At 36.7% G+C, this 21,164-nt stretch overlaps 1 protein-coding gene across 4 annotated transcripts in view; it reads left to right on the forward strand.

The window, feature by feature from the left end:
• The first annotated feature begins 662 nt into the window (after window positions 1-662).
• LOC143213249 (E3 ubiquitin-protein ligase RNF220) overlaps window positions 663-21,164 on the forward strand; it is a 257,438-nt gene continuing 236,936 nt past the window's right edge. For 2 of the 4 annotated variants that reach the window (XM_076432916.1, XM_076432918.1), the window contains exons 1-3: window positions 806-1,429; window positions 6,525-6,638; window positions 14,781-15,327. In XM_076432916.1, coding sequence (XP_076289031.1) covers window positions 1,376-1,429; window positions 6,525-6,638; window positions 14,781-15,327 — 715 coding nt within the window. In that variant the 5' untranslated portion in view covers window positions 806-1,375. The other 2 variants (XM_076432917.1, XM_076432919.1) reach the window with 2 other exon arrangements.

Raw genomic sequence — 21,164 nt, forward strand, 5'->3', positions numbered from 1 at the left:
TGATTTACAAATATATTATTCGAAATAAATTTTGCCCAGGTCTGTTTCGAATACTGTCGACAGATACTTCAACAGCATTATTCTTTCAAATTATCAGTTCTACAGTTTATGATTTTCCCAATTTGAATAGCTTGTAAGATACTTATCAATTGAAATACATTATTGTCAAGTACTAAAGAGCATATAATTTCTAGAATGAATTTAAATATTATATTATATATATATTCGAAATAAATTTCACCCATGTCTAGTTCGAATATTGTCGACAGACACTTTAACAGCATTATTCTTTCAAATTATCAGTTCTACAATTTATTATTTTCCCAATTTGAATAGCTTGTGAGACACATATGTGTCTGAAATACATCATTTGTCAAGTATTATATAATACTAAAGAGCATATTGTGTTTCTAGAATTGATTTACAAATTGTTCGAGATATATAAATTTCGCCCAGGTCTGATTCGAATACTGTCGACAGACACTTGAACTGATTCACAGTAGCACAAAACTCGTTGCAAGCAGGATAAGAATGGTATCGTGGATTCTGTAGATCGCGGGGTGAAATCTCGAGATGCTGCTGGCTACGTTGTTGACGGCCGATTAAACGTCGGTGCGCCACAGTGGCGACTGCGCGTCGTTGGTGTGCGCATGCCGCGCGTGCGCGGTGTCCTAGTGCCGCTACAGTGGCGCCAGTAATGGCGGCGGAAAACACGCGCGCACGCCACACCGCCGCCGGTTTGTTTCTCCACGCCTCTACCTCGCCTCCACCACCGCCACCGTTCTCACGACTCGTGGGTAAGTATCCTCACACTCCAATCAGTCTGCACTCGCATGTCCACGAGGTTGCTCGCACAGGCTTGGCGCATTCCTTTCGCATTGACCCCTCTCTCGTACCTGGCTCACCACGTTTAGTGCATTACCAGACATCCGTACCGAGTGAACCGAGCCACCAGTTGAGGTACTTGTCGGGTATTATCAGTCGCCCGAGAGGTTAGGTCACAGTGATCACCCGTGGCGGGCTCACGGTCTCGTTTGAATTTGAATTCGTCGCGCCACATTCGGCCAGCTCAATAACCGTACAACACCGGTTTCTGAATCACTGTAAATCAACATTGAACTGTTTACGAACAATACTACTCGACCACTGTCAAAACAGTTACACGGTTTGTTTGTGGTTTACGCGGCTGTCGGACCGCGTGACAGCCACGCGGTGAGGTTAGGTTTATTCGTCGCCTAACGCGCTCTTTTCGAACGGCTCGCTCGCGACGTCGCTTCGAAATCGATTTATGCGGTTATTAGTGCAAACAGCTGGTGATAAGGACACGTTCCCTAAGAGACGGATAAGGACCATGAGATCCATGGAAATAGAGTGAATGTTTTCAGACGGTCGTATTTCGTGCAGTGACTTCTTCGGTGATCAGCAAAATGTACGCGTGATGGTGATATTTGTATACATGAATTTCTAAGCTATTGGTTATATTCTTATACCTACACACGGCACACGTACACTCAGAATTGTGAGCAGATACTACAAACGTAATGACGATAGTATACAACGTGTTCTGACGCGTTCAACAGTGATCGAAATTGCGTTAGCCTGTTGCGTCGTTGCGTTGCGGGTGTTCAGTGCTGTCATTCGGTGCTTGTTGAAAGAGAGTGTTTGAGATATATAATAAAATGGTTTACAATCTTCCGTTAGCTATTCGTTTCACAAAACGTTCTGAATGAATTGCGTTGAATACAAATTCTTTTTTTGTGGAGCTTTTGATTATTTTACGAAGTTTATTCAGTGAAAGACATTTTGGGGAAAATAGAAATGTACTCGCGAAATTATTTAATTAGCGCTAAACGTATAATTGTAGGGAAATAAATGTTTGTTTACTTTAACACAATCGAGTGGTTCTATCGTTAAAATATTGTTCATACTATTAAATATGCAATTTCCAAATTTTGTAGGCAAATTTTAAGGAAGTAGGACCAAATAAAATGCTATTTTCATTAGTAATAGTATTTGTAGATTCAAAATAAATAAAAAAATGTACTGAATTCCGTTGAATTTAATACTCCAGAATTTTTTTTACATGTTTATAAGCCATGAATATATAAAGATCCGCAGTCTAATAGTAACATTTATATCCATAAATAATAATTATATAGAATGGAATTATAGGTCGAAAGAAATTTTTAATTTTCCAGTTAAAATTGCTCCGATTGCAAAGGTTTCATGTGTTACCTCTTGTATCAATGAGCAATATTTTTAGTAAATAACAAAGTGACAATTAATAGTACTTTAAAAACTTTCTAGTTCACAAAAGAAGTGTTTTTTCTTAATAGAATTATTGTTAGTTCACAAACAAATAACAAACATTCAAATTTCGATAGTCATCACATTCACTTCATTTTACAAAAGACTGATGAAGTCGGTAACAAATTTCAAGTGAAAACAAGTTTGAAATCATTCATTGTGAGGGCTCAGAATTCCTTTATGCGGCTGATAGATTTTTGCATTAGATTCTTCACGACCAGAATGACAAATTTCAAGAAACACTCTTGTACATGCATTTAGTAAATATAAACTAAAAATTGTAATGAACGAATCCAAAAATTTAATTTGGCTTCTCCGACAGGAACAATGAATTTTTCATTTAAGTATCTTTTATCGATACATTCACTAAAAATGGTGTAAATAATTGGAGCCCTCATGATATAATCATATATGAATTATTAAAGCAACTAAATTCAGCTATTTTGTGATCAAAGTTGTTTGTTATTATTAGACTGCTGATTTCTATGCAAAATACAAATTTTGTACCTGAATTACAACAAACTGGAGTGAAACAGAAATTTATTTTATTATTCAATGTGTTTTATAGGTTGAAAATAATACTGTCTTAAATTATTAAGTTGACAACTAAGTTTGCGACCTCCGCATTTTCTCAAACGAACTTATTTATATATATTTTTTACGCGCGAGTATTTTACATCAAATTAATCGCAAAATCCAGAGCTTTCCAATGATATACAGTTCAAAAGGAATGGTCACTGAATGAGTTTATAATGATACAATAAAAGAATTACGAAACAAAAGGTCGCGAATTTAGTTTCCGACCTAATACATCTACTCAATTTTGTCAGAAATGCATAAAATTCGCTGTGTAGTAATTACTTGTTGAAAAATAGCTGGAAACGCGCGGTATGGGAAGAAAATTCGATATTCGGTAAAATACTAATTTCATATTCGAAAGCTAATTTGGACCAGGCCGATTCGAGTACTTTCTCGAATTTCGGTTTGTATATTTACACGGTAAAATTTATCGTCGCGTAACATTACCGTGCAATACAACGCGCGCGCGGCAATTAAATTCCATCGGCGATACAGAGTCGGCAACGAGTTACTAATTTTTAGATATTCGATAAAAGGATCTGAACACCCACGACGATTTTTTTTCGATTCCTCGAGTTTTCGTCGCGGAAATTAGCGCGTCGCTTTTTCGATGAGAGAAAGAGAGAAGCTAGATACAACCACGATCGATGCAGTTGCTCGTGGATCAAATTCGATAGCTCTCGTTGAAACACAAGAAGGAACAGAAATCGAAGTCATTTGTCGATCGAGTCGTTGACTATATCATGCTTGAATTGTCCTTAAATGTTCCAAATTATTCTGCGTTCATAGCGTTGGCTATGTTGTCTTTTTGTTTGTCAAATTGTCGATGCTCCAAACAACCGTGCATTTCAAATAAAAACTACTGGAAATAATAATTGAAATACATCTGTTCGAGTAAGATACTATTTAAACATTTATTTTATGTCTCGGTTCTACAAACAAGAATATTTGAAAATATGTATCATATTTTGTTACACTTCGGACTATTAATTGTGAAATAATAATATCATGTTTGAATTGTCCTTAAATGTTCCAAATTATTCTAGTAGTTTCATCGTGTTCGTTGTCCTGTCTTTTTGTTAATCAAATTCTCTACTAAGAATCTTTAATCAAGCAGAGTTAGGTGAATTTCAAATAAAAAGTATTGGAGATGGTAATTGAAACAGTTTTATTCTAATCAGATGGTATTTCAAACTTTTATATTCTACGTACAGAAGAATGTTCGAAAATTCCTATTTATTATACATGATTTGGTAATAGTTTTTGTAGAATGTATTAGGAATAATTATGCGAAACGACATTGTTTTTGGGATGTACGAAAAATAATTGTTTCAATGCTCTTGAATTCACTTTCCAATGTATTTATCTTCAAAAATGTATATCAATTAGTATTTCCATTATTACGACAGTAACTGATTGTTTGCAACTAACCGCTGCAGCACAGTTTAGAAAATAATTTTTAAATACTATCATTCCCAGAGAGAGAGAGCGCTGCAACCAAGATGTATAATTAGACTGCGGATCTTTATGCAAAATAAAAATTGTCCGGTTTGATTACGGAACGTATTTCTTAGTAATTTGAATAATTTGAGAATAACAAAGTTAATTGTTCTGATATTTCCACTGTTCCCCATCTACCCACTTTGATCATAAACGCATTAAATCCGCAGTCTATGCATAATTCAGCGATGATGAAATTTTCAGTTTACAATTTGGAATTTGATACTCGTAAGATTTGAAATGACGTTATTCGAACGATTTACAACTTGTCGATCAAATGTGCTGTATAATTTGTAATGATTGCGCAACGGGTTGTATATCTTCAGTTTCTTCTGATTGAGAGGAGATGAATCAGCATGACTATAGTGGAGGTCATACTGTCAATTTTCAAAGGGATAGAAGTAATGAAAAATCAAATTCATGAAAGAAAAATTTGATCATAACAAATGTGTGCTTCTCACTGAAGCAACGTTATTAACAAAACAGATTTTTTTACACAATTGTTAAAATCCTGTATATATTTTACGGATAAGAAATTTAATAAATTCTTTGTCGTTGCTGAGTCGACACGATCGAACATTTTTGACTAGAGAATGTTTATTGCATTCGATTTATTAAACGTGGAAAATGTTTAAAATGTTTCTCATAAAAATATTCGAGGAATCGCGACGAAGCACAGGTAATTATTAACATCACACAACACAACACACTTGCAACAATACCGAATATAACATAAGGATTATAAAGAATACCACAAATACTGTTTCTTATCGAATCCAATGTCCCATAATATTACAAGATTCTTTTATAAAATTTGAACGTTGTTATTCATGTAGAATTGTTTATTACATTTGTGCAATCTTCTGAATGTAAAATTAGACGATTTATAGAATCAAAATAGACTTGATTTCCATTTTATCGCGACAAAAATTAATTTCATGTATCTAATTTTTCAAGAACAATGATCTTCACTGTATACTAAAATAGACCTTTGCGAGCATAAATTAATAGATTTAATCTCCACGCGATCGCGATAACAACGTTAATAAAAGAATCGTGCAACATTTAAACATTCCGAAAGAATACATATATTTTACACGATAATTGAGCGTAGCTCGGTACCATAACGAGCGATTCGTTCTGCCCTATAGTTTTAACACTACAACCACCAGTTAACTGATCCACAATTTCTTATATTCACAATTACCGAAGCCGCGAGAGAGCTCTGCGCAACAAATTAAACAAATTTATTTATTCGTTGCGTACAAAATTTCGTAAAATCTCGGCAGGCGCGCTCTCGTGATTCTCTCGCGAGACATTAGAAACCAGTCGCTTTTAGTGCTCGGTGCTACTAGTGTTAAAGAGACCGATAAAATGGTGTGAGAGTCTCATATTTCTGACCAATGCAGAAATTATACCTAGACATTCGATTCGATACAAACAGTATTTTCACGTTCGATCTCCGTCCGAGTTGAAGCAGTTCCTCAACTTACACGGACGGATATCTTTACAGCAGACAAATGGCTTTTCTTCGATTTCTTTTTTTTTTTCTCTCGAGCCGAGAGAAATCGAGTAAATCGCGACGAAGATCAACATTCGCGAAGTGTGACAATTTGTTCCCGCGATCTGGACGATTCGCGTTAGGTTGTGTAATAAGTCGAAGTTTTCGTATTTCGAAAGTATCATACTAGGACGTATGAGCATACCATACTTAGAAATTATGGATAAAAGTTTATGGAATGCCGTTGCAGTTAAAATTTGCGACAGCTAGGGATAACACAAATTTGAAACCGAGTCGCTGATAGCCTACGACGTTGGTGCGACTATAAACAAACTGGGAAAAATAAATTTGTAACAGAGTTAGCAATTTATTAATTTTGCCATGTCTCCCAGGACATTTCCATCCCCATCGTGGATTTATTACACAACCGGATAATTTCGTAACTTACACGGACCTTCGCGGCGAACCTTTGAGTTTTCTTCAATTTTTTTAAAGCCGAGATAAATCGAAGAATCGCGACAAAGATCGAAATTGGACGGTTCTCGCGACCGGAGTTTTTTCGCGATTATAGTTCGCGACGTTGGATCGGTAGTTAGGCGAAGGATTGAGAAATGGAACACGACGGTATCTGTTCTAGATGGATAATTCTGCGTACGTGCCAAATCATCTACCGCCGCCGTCTCTGGTTGTGTTTTCACAGTCCGGGGGGCTGCCGGAGGCTCTGAGAATGCAAAGACCCTTCAATCCACAAGTTAGTGTCCTATTATCCTTACCTATAACGCTTCAGCCTGTGTGTTTGCTTGTACATCCTCGCCGCCCGCTTTCGCACGCCAATCTGCTGAAAATAATATTTGCAACAGGACCATGACACGCCGACGATCGGCTTGATCTCCTTTCTTCGCGATAGCCTGATCCACTGGTCCCGTTTCTTGGTTACGTACACCTAACAACCTCAAACAAAGCCATTTTTTCAGAATTTCATTCACCAAGACGAACTGCATTGCTGATCTTGTGCGGTTATGACCGAATTGAGATGGCGAAAAGATTGGGTGCATTTCAGAATGTTAATTACATCATCTTCGTTTACAGTGCCTCATTAATTGCACACACTTTCATTCACAACAACTCTTTTTATAAATGGACGAGTTTATAAAAATAATAAAAATTCGATTTTATCACCAGACTTCCATTGAAAAGTTTATCGTTTTAAAGTGAAACTATAAATAACGAAAAATTCTGTTTCTATACTGGCCCGAATTGGGCAGTCTCGTGCGAACATGCGACGCGCGAAAAGACTTTTGTCAAAACGCCAATGGATTTCCTTGGAATCGACACCATCCGACGGAGAAAGATATTTGTTTGTAGACTGTTTAACTGTCAAACATTATCGTCAGACAGTGTGAGCGATTCAGACAGCATTCGACGGGGCCTGGCTTGTAATTCACGAAACATTGGTCGCTCGTTTTCCAGAGAACATCGGAGAGCAGTCGATCATTGTCCAAAAAATCACGATGAGAAAATTCTGTGCTGGAATATCAAAAGCGGTTTTAATCAGTGTTACGTTTAATGAAAGCCGCCTAGCATAGCGCGGGTCTTTATGTTTCTCGCAGTTTATTGCGAATTCGTTTTAGCGCACTATCGTAGTGAATAATAAAAGGGAGCTGCCCAATCTTTATGCTTCGAAAAATGTCCATTCCAATGGGCCAACAACAGATGCAATCGCTTCGGCCGCTTGTTGCTTTATGCACGGCCACTGATAATTAATGCATGCTCTGAATAGGGATTTTGTTGCATGTGGGCGAACGTACGTGCGTGTATGGATGGACAAGTAGTGTGGTAGACAAATGCACGTGTAGATACATATGTTACAATAGCAACTCTTCGGGGGAAAAAATGAGGGGACAAAAATCATTTCACCGACATCGTAAGTATTGGACGCAACTGCAGAGGTTATTCAGACCGTTCTAATTGTTATTACTGGACTGCGGGTTTTTTTTTTTGCGAAATAAAAATTCTCTGCGTTCATTTCGAGAACCAGCAGGCACGTTAAAGTTTCTTCCTTTTTATAATAATCTTAATAAATTGACGGTGACATATAGACGTTGTTAAAATCTGTTAGACTGCGGACCTTTCTGCAAAATAAAAATTTTCCGCGTTAATTGAAAGAAACAGTAGACACGCGATGGTTTGTTTCTTTTTATAATAAAATTATTATAAATAATAAATTGGCTTCGAAATTCTGTAGCAAAGAGAGATTTATTCACAATTCCATATATAAAACCTCTGAAATTATGATCAGTCTCTACGAAACATGCTGACCTGTGTGCATGTTATCAAATAATTTTTCTAAATAATGACATATTTCTCTCGTATTTATGTAATAACAAGTACCTGTCTGGTCAAAATGTCTTTTCGCTTTTACCTTTAGAGAGACGTTATCATAGGATACAAGAATAAATTTTATGAAGAAATAAATTCAGTGAAAGTTAGTAGAAGTCGATTAAAGGTCGATTAAAGTTTACAAGTCATAGTTTCATAAAGTTTGATTTAATGACGCGAAACTCTTGCCTTGCCATGATTTTTTTATGCAACTGTGCTTATCGGAGCTGTTTTACTGTTAATAGTTTGCCAGGGTAAAAACGGGTTTCATGTTTATCGTAATCTACATTCACTTTGTAGATTAAATATTGATAGTTCTACTGGTGATATTTTTGCAAATTTACATTTTGTAAGGCAAAGGGATTCATGAAATTAGATTTTTTGACAAATTTAAAAGTTTGAATGAATGATAACAGCAAGTAGGAAAAAGTCAGAAAATTTTTAAAGAAACAAATAAAAATATGTTGCAATAATAAAACTCATTTTTAACAAAAGAAAATTGTCAGTATTGAACAGTTCGATTTCAAAGAGAAGATAACACGTTTAAAACGTTTCTACTCGAATTTTTCCGTCAACTAATTTTTCATAATTTCTACAACTGTTTCTGAAACTGTTTGCAATTTGTCTTAATTTTTTCAATTCTTTCTACAAATTTTAAGCTGTTCTATTCTAATCTCCCGTTGACCAATTTTAAATGGTTCCGACCCGTTTCGACGGATACAAAAACCCAACTCGGGTCACAAACAACCATATCAAATACACTGGATGAGGAGAAAGAACAAAGCGAGAGACACAGTCGTCTAAAACTGAATCTGCACATATACGTTTTCGTTTAACTTTTGCAGCAACAATTTCGTCATGTCTCTTCAATTGTTTGACAGAAAAAAATACCTGTAAAATAAATCATGAAAGAATATCCCATTTATAATTGAACGCAAACAGGGAGGTGTATCTAGACGCTAATAAGTATTTTAAAAAATTCAGTGAGATAATTGACTTGCATCGAAATTTATGTTCAAATGAAACAAACAATAGAGAAAGCAATTTGAGATATAAAACTGCATTCTACGGTAACATTTTATTCGAGAAAGACATCAACGAAAAGGTAATCTGGAGACTGCAAAATAAAAATGTTCCACCTCAATTGTAACAGACAGGAGCTACATGAAAATTTATTTCTACTCTTATTAGATTTAGTAGGTTGGAAAATAATGTAACAACATTTCTAAAATCACCTTATTTACTATTCGCTGTTTCACCATAAAAATCATTTAGCTTTTGCCATAAATTCTACATAAAATGTACAATCTGTTGTATTATGTGTAGACTGCGGATTTTATGCATTTAGGGTAAACTGTACAATGATTGGCACCCTAAACCATAATCCTAGTAAAAATCTTTTTTTGAAATGTTTAAACGAGCTTAACTTGCTATTATTATAAGCTGATACAGATTTTTCAGCAAAATCGGACAGTTTTACGAGTCATATATCTTTTATTATAAAATATATTCAGTGAATAACAGTCGTAAGACAAATAGTACAGTCATTGGCACAGTAAGAAGTAAACGTTAAACAAGCTATTTGTTTTGTAATTAAACATATACGTACTTATCACATCTGTAGTACAGTCCGAAATTAAGTTATAAAACACCATGTACACTGCACTGTGGTTATCCGTCGGCCATACTGAATGTACCAGCGTTGCTAACAATCATATGTGGAACTCTGTTATGAAAACTTACAACGCGTTGCTTTGAAATATAAATAAGAAGCAATACAAAATGACTTTCTATACCAGTAATTCTTAATATTTGCCATTTAAATCAAAAGTGCCAATAACTACTGCAGTGCCAGCAATAGTACAGTTTACCTTATGCCACAAATGGGCACGTACAATTTAAAGCAGTGAACGAATTAAAAAGATTTAAGGACATCTGTGTATTAATTTCAGCTTAATAAGACGATTGAAAGAAGAAAGAAATTTCTATTTGGTACCTGTGTCTTGCAATCAATGCAAACATTTTTTATTTTGCATAAAAATCCGCAGTCTAATTATGCGTCAAAGAAAATCAAGGAGATGTTGTTTTCAAAGTTGCCATTTTATTCAACGAAATTAAGATTTTGTTTCGCAGCTTATAAATTGTTAAACGACAGTGTATACGAGCGAGACATTTCGATGGTGTTCGCATAAGTGTTCAGAAACAGTTCCGTCGCCAGATTGAGACTTGTGTCCCAACTCTACACCTTCCCCTTCTATATTTCCCAAACTTCCTGCCCGGTCACGTAACGCGTTCCGTCCCTTTTTCCCCTGAATGCATGCTCCCTCCCCTCATCTGGCGACTCTGGCTCTGGCTGTGTATTTAAAAGCGGGGCAAAAGCGTTCGATTTGACTACGTGCCGGGCGTATGGATTTTTAAAGTGTTCATTAACGAGTTCGTTTGAACACATGTCACAGACCGATATGATGGTATTATGGAAACCAATTACAATGAGTGCGCGGAATAAAAAGTATAAAAGCCTCGCTGTCTTTCAAGACACGTACGCATCAATTGATTGGAACGGGACAATAAAACCGCGCGGCGCGGCAGTGCATCAAACTTTGGTAACGCTAAAAAATGAGATAATTCCGTTTGGAAATTAATCGCGGCGGAACAACCAGATTTGCGCGGGCGTTTTATTCGATGCACGACAATGATCGGAGCACAAAGAGGGTGAGCGAGGGGAGGTATCGGTGAATTAAAAAAAATATTGTGAATATGCAAAAAGCGTAGTCTGCGGGATCGACAAAACCAGCCGTCAGCCGGCGAAAAAAATAGCCGGCCACCGGTGCTCGGTTGGTTGTAATTAAAATAATAATGAATACCTAATAAATCACTGATTGAACGGAGCCAGAAATACGAGGGGAGGGGGGGAGGGAGGCTCGGCAAACGAGAAGCTCATTTCCTGGCATAAAAGAATAATAAACTAATCGTGCCGTACTAATTCCCGTACAACTCGTCGGCGGCTACATCATTATCGATTCGATGAAATGTTTATTCGGAAATTCGGGAACCTATCGTCAGCCGCATTTCCGCCGACGATCTTTTTTCCCGCCGCGGTACTTGTTTCACGGTTAAAACTGCATCGAACGTTGTAATTTTTCACCGGGAAAGGTCGGTTTCACAACAATTTTTCAATTATTCGCCGTGGTAAAACCGGGAACAAGACTTCGTTGTGTCGAATGGCTGTAAAAGAAAATAGTTAATTTGCTATTGTACATTAGACCGGATCGAGAAAACATTTTTCTCGTAATCGAAAACGCTCCAGGAAAAGTTGTGGTTCGACGCCCACAGGATGATCAAAATCCCAAAGTTGCGCGATGATGCCTTCAAGTTGCGTATTGTGTATCTGTTGCGTTTATCTGTTTAGAATGAAAAGTACTTCTGTCGTCCATAAATATCGAAAATACACAAATCGATGAAATGAATACAAAATAATAAAAAGCTTTAAAATGATCATATCTCGGGAAATAACGCGCTGACATTTTTTCGGGGATTGTTTAACAAGCGCGGTAATGATAGTGTTGGTTTGATGAAAATTCGATACATATTTCATATTCCCTGAAATATTCGACAAAATTCGTGGCTAAAACTTATCGTATTATATAACCAGATATCTCATTTGCAGCATACGGGTATTCCTATGCATTGGAGCACATTGAAATAGCGTATAATACCAAAGCAATATGGCATTATACTGTTAATAACGTGAAACCACTGTGTTATAATAATCCGTCAAAACGTGAAGCTTTCCCCCGTCAGTTGTATCATTCTATTCGGAGTGATTGACGAGTCTATTAAGCTGGCATAGTGAACGCTTCGATGGAAATCAACGAGTTCTGTTTTGTAACGTTTATAATAACGAAACATCAGGCTATGGTAAATGTCATCCTTGCCTCCTGTAACAGACAGCGGCAGCATTGACATTCTTCGAACGTTCAACGTGTCCCGCAGCTTTTTATGATCTGTTCGAGAGAAAATGCACAATTCTGCTACTGCGAAATTAGCATTTATCGTAATTAATACGCACGCGAATAATCGCCTCTCTGTACATGTACATAGACGCGAGCTCGTGAATTCAATTATTTCTCCTTCTATCAATGACACAATGGCTCGAATGCTTGGACAATGCACCATCGTGCTGTAGGTAAGTGCGAAAGAATTTATGCTAATTTCTTCGTGGATATAAATGTTGCGTTGGACGAATATGTATACGCCACCATTTGATTACTAAATAAGTTTCCCCAGTCTAATTAGGCACGTTACGGTGCTCTAACTGCGAGCTATGGAGTATCAAATTAAAAGGTAACGTCTTAACAAGTCGAGTCTTCTTTGTTAATTAATATGCTTCCCCTCGTTAACATGGACTTTTTCAGAGCGAGAATTCAAAGTACACTCTGTCAGTGAAAAAGATTATCATTCACGCATACAGAGTGCACTTACAAAGTAAAAATTAAAAATGCAGTGACGATTATCAAGTGTATGTAAATGATAAATTATAATCTTTTAGAACATTTATTTTTGGAGAAAATTGACAGATATTTCCAATAATTTGTACGGGTATAATATCAACAAACAAATCATATGTACTTCTCTAATTGTAGATCCGTCCGCACCGTTCAGAATTGTTTAACTATAATACGAGGTAGAGATCGTTTCTAGTCGAGCTATAATCTCGAGAGTTTCGTTTCTCCTCTTAAAGATAGACAAGCTTGTGTATTAATTAAAATTTAATATCAAATGCAAAAAGTTATCCATTAGTTTTGTAACTGTCGCGAACAATTACATTACGAAAATTAAATAACTCTCGAGTGTACAAAACTGAACGTACAGTCGCAGAACGGGAAACCATACCAGAACGATTAAAATGTATACGGGGTCGCTTAAACATTTGGAGCATGTTATCATTTCAAAACAAAGCGTGTCCCCCTAAGTAAACAAATGTTTCATTGAAAATATTCCGTTATGGACCTATAAAAAAGAAAATCAATAGCCGCGTGCCGCAGGGTGCCGGGCATTAAAACGTGAGCGAAAAAAAGATATTGCTTTATAATATCATGTTTGCGACCACTTGTTGTTTAAAATTGAAACTAATTTTCGGCGTTACAGATGCGAAATAAAAAAATTAAAAATTGATCAACACATGGAAATATTAAAACGGAGCAACCTCTTGAAATTCATTGAACGCAAACGCTTTTTACAACAAAAAAAAAAAGAGAACAGTAATACAATTTCGCATAAAAATCAAATTTATTGTCGGCAAACATAAAACCGAACGATAAAATCCTAGTAAATGTGTACCACTCTTGGCCGCGCGCGTATCTATGAATAAAATGACGTAGAATTGCGTCAACGGTAACCAGTTATAGCCATTAAAGTGACGTACAGACATTAGCGGTAATCTCCGATTACAAGCAGTCGAAACCTGACCCAGTTAATAAAGTGTTTATCCAATAATGGCAGAGTGTCACGCCAGTGTACCGTAAGCTGCAGTGATCATGCCAGTGCAAAGATATCATCTTTATATAAACAAAAAATATGTCAGTAATCAGTATCGTGCCGTTTATAGTCCTGTCTATCTTCTCTGGAATCTAATCTTGTCTTTGTAAACTCTAATCTGTTGGCTCCAAATAATAAAAAAATGTTTTCTGTAATTAAAATAATAGTTATATAATAAACGAATAAAAACATGATCCAAATTGCATGGTGCCTGGTGTCATTTTAATCAGAAAAACGTCACGAATATGATGGTAAAAGTTCTATAAAGAAACCATTACCGTATGCAATCTCTGTAATCACGGGTTAATTGCTAAAGGGTTAACGCTTGCTCTAACACCAAGGTACAGTGACGCTAACCAACTCTTGAGGATCGCAATCCTTATGATGAAATACACCTGTTGGTGCATATGAAATGTTGGATTTTGAAAGGACTATTATATTACCAATTTCTGTAAGGTGCCGCAATATTGTTGTACGACTAGTCTCCATTCTCACAGCAAGTTGTCTTGCTGTTACACATGAATTTGTTTCCACTAATCTTTTCAAAACACCGTTATTTACAGACGTTTTGAAAAATCTCCAGAACGAAACTGCGAACCAACGCTGCACTTTCCTCTCGTTCACAATGTTCACCCCAAAAGCTTGATTCATATTACGAGTAGTTTCTGCAGCATTACTGCCAAGTTTATACTCATATAAAAAATTACACGAACATCAGAAGAACTCATATTTAAAGAAAATTCAAAATAAATTTCGAAAATTCACAATTTGGAAGAAAACTTTCTTACCGAAATATGTATAACTCTGGTAACAGAAAATAAGACTGTGGAAAAGGTTATGTCAAAAACAACAGCATACCGATAGCAGGGAGACAAATATTCACATGAAATCAAAATCCGACATTTCACGTGCACCAATCGAATATACATATTCCAGTGATCTAATCGCCGCTAACATGCAATATTCTGTTGCACAGGTGACTGATTCGAAGGACCTCCAAGTGCCGTTCAGCACAGCAGCTTCCCTGGGCTACGGTCTCCATCACATGCTCCACTTGCCACCGCAATTTTTGCACCCTCTGGATCACCGTCTGCCGTTCGGAGGGTTCAGGCCCCTGGGGCCATCGGCCTTCGCTCCGCCGAGCAAGTGCCTCAAAGTAGAAACCGGAAACGGACCTGTGACTAGCTCCGGATTGCCTAGCATCGGCTCCTTGTCGAGTATATCGAACATGTTCTCGCCGTCGTCGTTGTCCTCCGCCGGCGGGAGCGCCGTGGTGTCCGTTTCCGGTGCTACCACGGGCATCGGAGGCGTTGGGGGCGGGGCCAGCAGCGCGTCGGGCCAAGACGTGGCACCCCAGAGCCCAGCTGGATCCACGAGTCGATCGCCCACTGGCCCCGGAACTGGAGCAGGATCGGGCCCCAACAGAGGAACCACCCCCGAAGAAGAGGATCGCGACGCCAATGCTACCCCTGGGTCTGAAAACACCGAGCGGTCCACGCCGGAAGAGGGACGACCATATCGCCGTGAGTCATACAGTCTTTTCTTTATCTTCTTTCTTTCTTGGCCCCGTCCCACCCCGGAGTGACCTGATACGCAAGATACATACGCGTAGAATACGATAACTGGCCAAAAATTAGGGCAACTTGCCATTCTTCACATTTGTCGCGGTAATCGTAGTTTTCTTTTTTTTTTTTATTTAATATAATCGTAGAGTTGAAAGGTCAGAGAGTAATTTAATAATAATTTTTATCAACTACTAAAGATCTATATGTATAGACAGCAAAAAATTAGTCTAAACGGCTGAAGCTCTTTTGAGATATTCGAAGGATTAGTTTATTAGCTAGTGCATTAAAAAAAAGTTTTGAAAGTTTGCAATTGGTCGGAAAACGCTGAATGTTGTTTTGAAAAGCTTTTTATGTGGAACTGTATTTAAAAATACATTTTGTAGATCTGTGCCAGGGATATACATTTCATAATAATATACAATGTATAACTAACATAGATCTACAAAATGCATTTTTATTTAAACTTTCATCACGGGATCAAATAAAAAGGTATTTTCTTTCACGTAATTCCTACTAATTGCTTTATTCAAAATCTTGTTTGTACATCAATTAGTAAATCGATGGTTCTAATTGCTGCAAAACGATCAAGTTGTTTAGCACAATTTTTAAAAAGTTGTTCTAATTTATACGGCGCTCGAATATTTTCCTGAGTCCTGTATAAACTGTGTTATGTCCATATTGATTGATCTCAATTTTACTTGTCCGTCGTTTCGCGAGTGAGAAAAGTGATCGAATTAAGAGGTTGAAGATAGTCGCAGAGTTTTCTATTTTTCACGGTGACGTCAGATTTTCAGAATTCCCGTCGCCATAAACGCGATTCGTTTCGTTCGACGGGCGATTTTTCTTATACCGTTTGCAGCAATAAATTTTTTCATGTCTCTTACGCGACGGAATAATCGTTCGTGTAAAAAAGGTGATTAAGTAATCGTCGCGATGGAATTCTGTCCTGGCGATAAAAAGAGGGGGCCATATGCACGTGACCGAACTGCGGATCTTTATGCAATTTTTCATTGTCAGATTATTTCGTAAAAACCAGGATATTCGGAAAATTTATCTCGTCGAGCAGAAGATGCCTTCTAGCAAAATTAAAGCGGATACGTGTCCTCCGTGCTCGTCGATTAAAGATATAATGAAAAAGTAATTGGATTCGTCACGAGACTAAACGGATTGAACGGAGTTCTAAATTAACGAGAACTTGTCGAATATCTTTTATTGCTCAATATTTAAAATTCACTGTTTGTGCGCATTTTCTTCATTAAATTCTATCAAACACGGTGTCCAATTAGGGAACATCAAAACTTATCTGTAACTTGATTGCATTATAGGCTGTTTTTAATTCATATATATTTATCAACAAAAGAGTATAATTCGACATTAAAGCATCCTTTTATGAAAGAGGTTAACGAACCATATTTCACTTAAAAGTTGTCATGATAAGTGATTACATACTGCTAAATTCAATTTCTTGTTATGCTTGTTGGTTTATTAAACTTTCCTGTAGTGATAGTTTTGGGTCGACTGAAATTCGATAAAGTCACAGAAAATTAATTATCAGTTATAAGGAAGTAAATAAATATTTGTTTCTTCCTTTAAGAATTTTAATAAGTCGACATTTTGGTACTTTTAGATTCTTCTAATCTTTCTACTGTTTTATGTTTCATCCATTCATTTTAGTTATAAAAGCACAAAATCCACAGTCTACTAATAACAAGATTGCAGATCTTTATGTAAATTCTAAATTTTATGGTTTATTTAGAAATCATCACATAAAAACGAAAACAAAGTAAAAATGTCATTATTGTCACTATTTATAACGAAAATGAGTGTAATTTAAAAATACTGTTGCATTATTTTCAACCTATCAGCCATATTAAAAAAGAAAATAAATTTCTGTATCAGTTTGTTGCAATTCAGATAGAAAAATTGCATAGGGATCCCCTACTACTTGCGACCCACAGGCGCAACCCAAAAGAATTAAATAAAAAAAGCGAGAGTGGGTGATGTATTTGTAGAATCCCGTGTGTATTTTTTTTAAAATACAGTTATTTCCGTTATCGTAAGAACGAAGCCTCTTGCTGCATTTAATATACCAGTTGGAGGGTTTCATACTTTTTACGTTGACAAACGATGTATACACAAAGACCAGCTGAAACATATATAGGAATTTGCAGAGGAAGAACCGCGGAGATTTGTATGCTTAATCCACCTAAGTCGTTTATTTGAATTCTCAGGGGCGTAACAGCTGTGCCGCGTCTGATGGCTCGCGCGAGTTTCGTTTCCACGGGTTTGCTTATTTTTCGGTGCGTAGTCTTAATTACCGAAAGATAGAGCCATTCATTTTTCTTTGGCTAGAAATTCGTGTTCCGGTGCTCTCTTTCTCTTAATGCCGCTCTCGGGACATTTTTCATTCCCGTCCCGCTCTTTTCCACCCTCAAAGAATCGCGTCTCGCGCGCGCACGCTTTGTAAATTCTCTCTTGTTAAAAATCGCCCGAAAAAGAGAGAGAGAGAGAGAGAGAGAGAGGGAGAGAGGGAAAAAAAGCCGAGGACCCGGTGGTCGAGAGATTCCTGTATCTTTCTCTCTGGCCTTGCTAATTTTCGTTTGATTGCAAGACGAGCAAATAAAAACGGGGGCTGGAAAAAGGTCGAAGGCGTGCAACCTTGGCGTCGAGCCACCTTTCAGTTTTATTTTTTGCGAAACGCGGCCGATGCCAGGATAACGATGTCCTTTGACCGCGGCCAAGCACTATGTAACCTTGTTGTTAATTAGTCGATATTCACTTTGTCACCGTGCGTGTGTGCTCTCTGCACAGAAGATCTCGCGTTGCGTAAAATATTGTTTGTTCTGCGGCGTCGAATCGAGAATTCGTTTCAATTGCGTAAAGACCGCGACCCGTCGACAATTTACATTTTTACTGATGAATTTTCCGACTGTCGCGTATTATTAACGTTACCATTTTTTCAACGTTAATGGTTTTTTTTTTGGGAAATATTAATGTTGAGCGATGGTTCGGAAACATTTGACCGCTTGTTTGATGAAAAATGAGACTTTACTCTCTCAGTAAACAAAACACGAATGCTGCCGAATTCGAGACCTTTCAATTATGAGTCAACTGGTCGGTGCATTCGCCTACCCTATTCTGTTACAAAATACGGACGTATGCTTGAGCTTTTATGCACTTGACGGTAATCAATGTGATTGCAAATGATGAAACGGGTCTAAATGAGTATCCCCATTGTTTTTTATTACACCGTTTTCCCTGTGAGCGTTGCAAATGAGCAAATGTTTTTCGTGAAAAACGGAAATCGTATTGTGTATATATTGTATGCGTAAGGTGTACAAATTAATTCGTACAAGTCTGCGTGTTTAAGTCTTGAAAATAGTTTGGATGTAAAAGGAAGTTATACATATACAAATGACTCGCTTTGAAAGCCACGAGTTCAGAACCATAATTTTTAGTATTACCTATATTTTTGCCTACATGATTATTTTAAATCAGAGACATGTTTATCTCTTTAGAATTCTAATACCTCTTATATGGTACAATGAGTTTAAAAATGGTTTTGAAAATTGATGGTAAAAGGGGCATTTATTTAGAATTATTTCTGTTGAGTGTTGTGTCCACCACAAAGTAACCTAATCAATAGACTGCAGATTTTATATATTTATAATAAAAATCTGCAAAAGAAGCTTAAAGCTGTAACAAGTTTAAAAAGATTGAGAAATACATACAATATTTTTCTCATCTTTATAAAATTATTGGAGAAAGAATTTTCTATTTTGCATAAAGATCCACAGTCTCTCTCTCTCTCTCTCTCTCTCTCTCTCTCTCTCTATCAATTAAAAAATATTTAAGTTATTCTAAATGTTATTTCCTCAAATTGTACAGCTTCGAATATTTTCGAAGGTGTTTTAAATATTTTTGTTCGAAATGTCACATGATCAAAAATATAATTTTGTGTTTATTTCAAAACTTGAAGAAAGATATGACAGCATGAAGCGATTAGATTGGAATATTTATCCATTTTGTGAATTTGTAAAATAGATTATTATATGTAGATAATAGATAATAGATAATATAGATAACTAAAATGTATTAGAAGTTTAGTAATTTAGAAACCAGGTCATTTTATTGCGAAGTTTTGTAATTCTCTTGGTGAAAATGAGAATTCGCACCGAAGCCTGACGACCCAGTAATTATTTATTTGCTAGGATAGGAATAGAACGAGATTGGCACTCGTCGCGTAAGATTTTTAAATGGTGCATATTAATTGCATAATCGGCGTATGAAGTTGAAGAATTTACGGGGAAAATTGTGACATGATCAGCAAATAATTTCATCGGGGCGTACGCCTGTCGGCTGTTTCTGTGTATTTTAAACTGAACGACGCATCGTTTTGCTCACATAGCCATCCACCCTTTTTGGTAGCTACACCGAATAGAGGTTGGAATATATCAATACCTACGCATGAAATATGCTCATTATCTCGATTGACAGAGATTCATGGTAAATATTCATTTGCTGCGCCATTCGCGAATTTACACTATCGTTATTTGATTTTAGCGACACGGAAAAATTGATCACTATTATCTGATTACCGCGGAACGATTTCAAATTGCAGATCTAATTGTCACGATTATTTTTCGACCATGCGAATTAATTACCGAAACAATGCCCTCGTATCCTTCACAATCTCTCTACATAATTTTACAATATATGTACATCATTTCCAAGTTATACCACTGTCGAATGATTATTAAAATGGACCTGCAAGTATATAATTTCTAATATGAATGAAATGTGCATGAATTTTATTTTGCTGTCATACAACATTACATATAAATTTTCGTCACTTTTTCACACCGTGCGAATTAATTGCCGAAACAATGCTCTCGTATCCTTCACAATCTACATAATTTTACAATATACATCATTTCCAAGTTACACCACTGTCGAATGATTATTAAAATGGACCTGGAAGTATAATTTCTAATATGAATGAAGTGTACATCATTTTTATTTTGCTGTCATACATTACATATAAATTTTCGTCACTTTTTCACACGGTTTGTTGAATGTAATACAGGGTGTCCCAAAAATGTACGTTCTTGACAGTGGTGATTCCTGAGCATATTTGAAGTAACTTCTCTTCCATTGCGAAAATGCTCTCTCCGCGGCTTTGTTAACGAGTTATTAACGAAAAACGCTGACTGATCAGAGCACGGTTACAGCAGACGGTGGCGCTGTGCGTGGCGATGGCATTGGCCGAGCCTGAAGCCGTCTGTTGTAGCCGCGCTCTGATTGGCCCGTGTTTTTCGATAATAACTCCTGAACGAAGTTGCGGAGAACATTCTCGTAACGGAAAAAATTACTTCAAACGACCTCGGGAATCACCCTTATCAAGGAAATATTTTAATTTATTGAACGTATTTTCTATTTTACCATAGGAAACGTATTTTTTTTGTACGGTATTTACACTATTTATTGAGGAACATATCTTACGTGTGAAAAAGAAGTTGAACGAAGTCGCGAAAAACATTTTCGTAAAGTCATAAAGGATAAAATTCCTTCAAACGACCTCAGGAATCACCCTTATCAAGGAAATACATTTTTGGGACACCCTCTATAGTTCTTTATTTCATCTGATTATTGAACGTTTCTTCTATTTTACCATAGGAAACGTATTTTGATTGTACGGTATTTATACAATATTTATTGAGGAACGCATTTTCCGTGTAAAAAAGGAGTTGGCTGTAAGTTCTTGTGAAATACGCGATTTTAAACGTGATGACCGC

Source organism: Lasioglossum baleicum, chromosome 11 (assembly GCF_051020765.1).
Source record: "Lasioglossum baleicum chromosome 11, iyLasBale1, whole genome shotgun sequence".
Taxonomy (NCBI): domain Eukaryota; kingdom Metazoa; phylum Arthropoda; class Insecta; order Hymenoptera; family Halictidae; genus Lasioglossum; species Lasioglossum baleicum.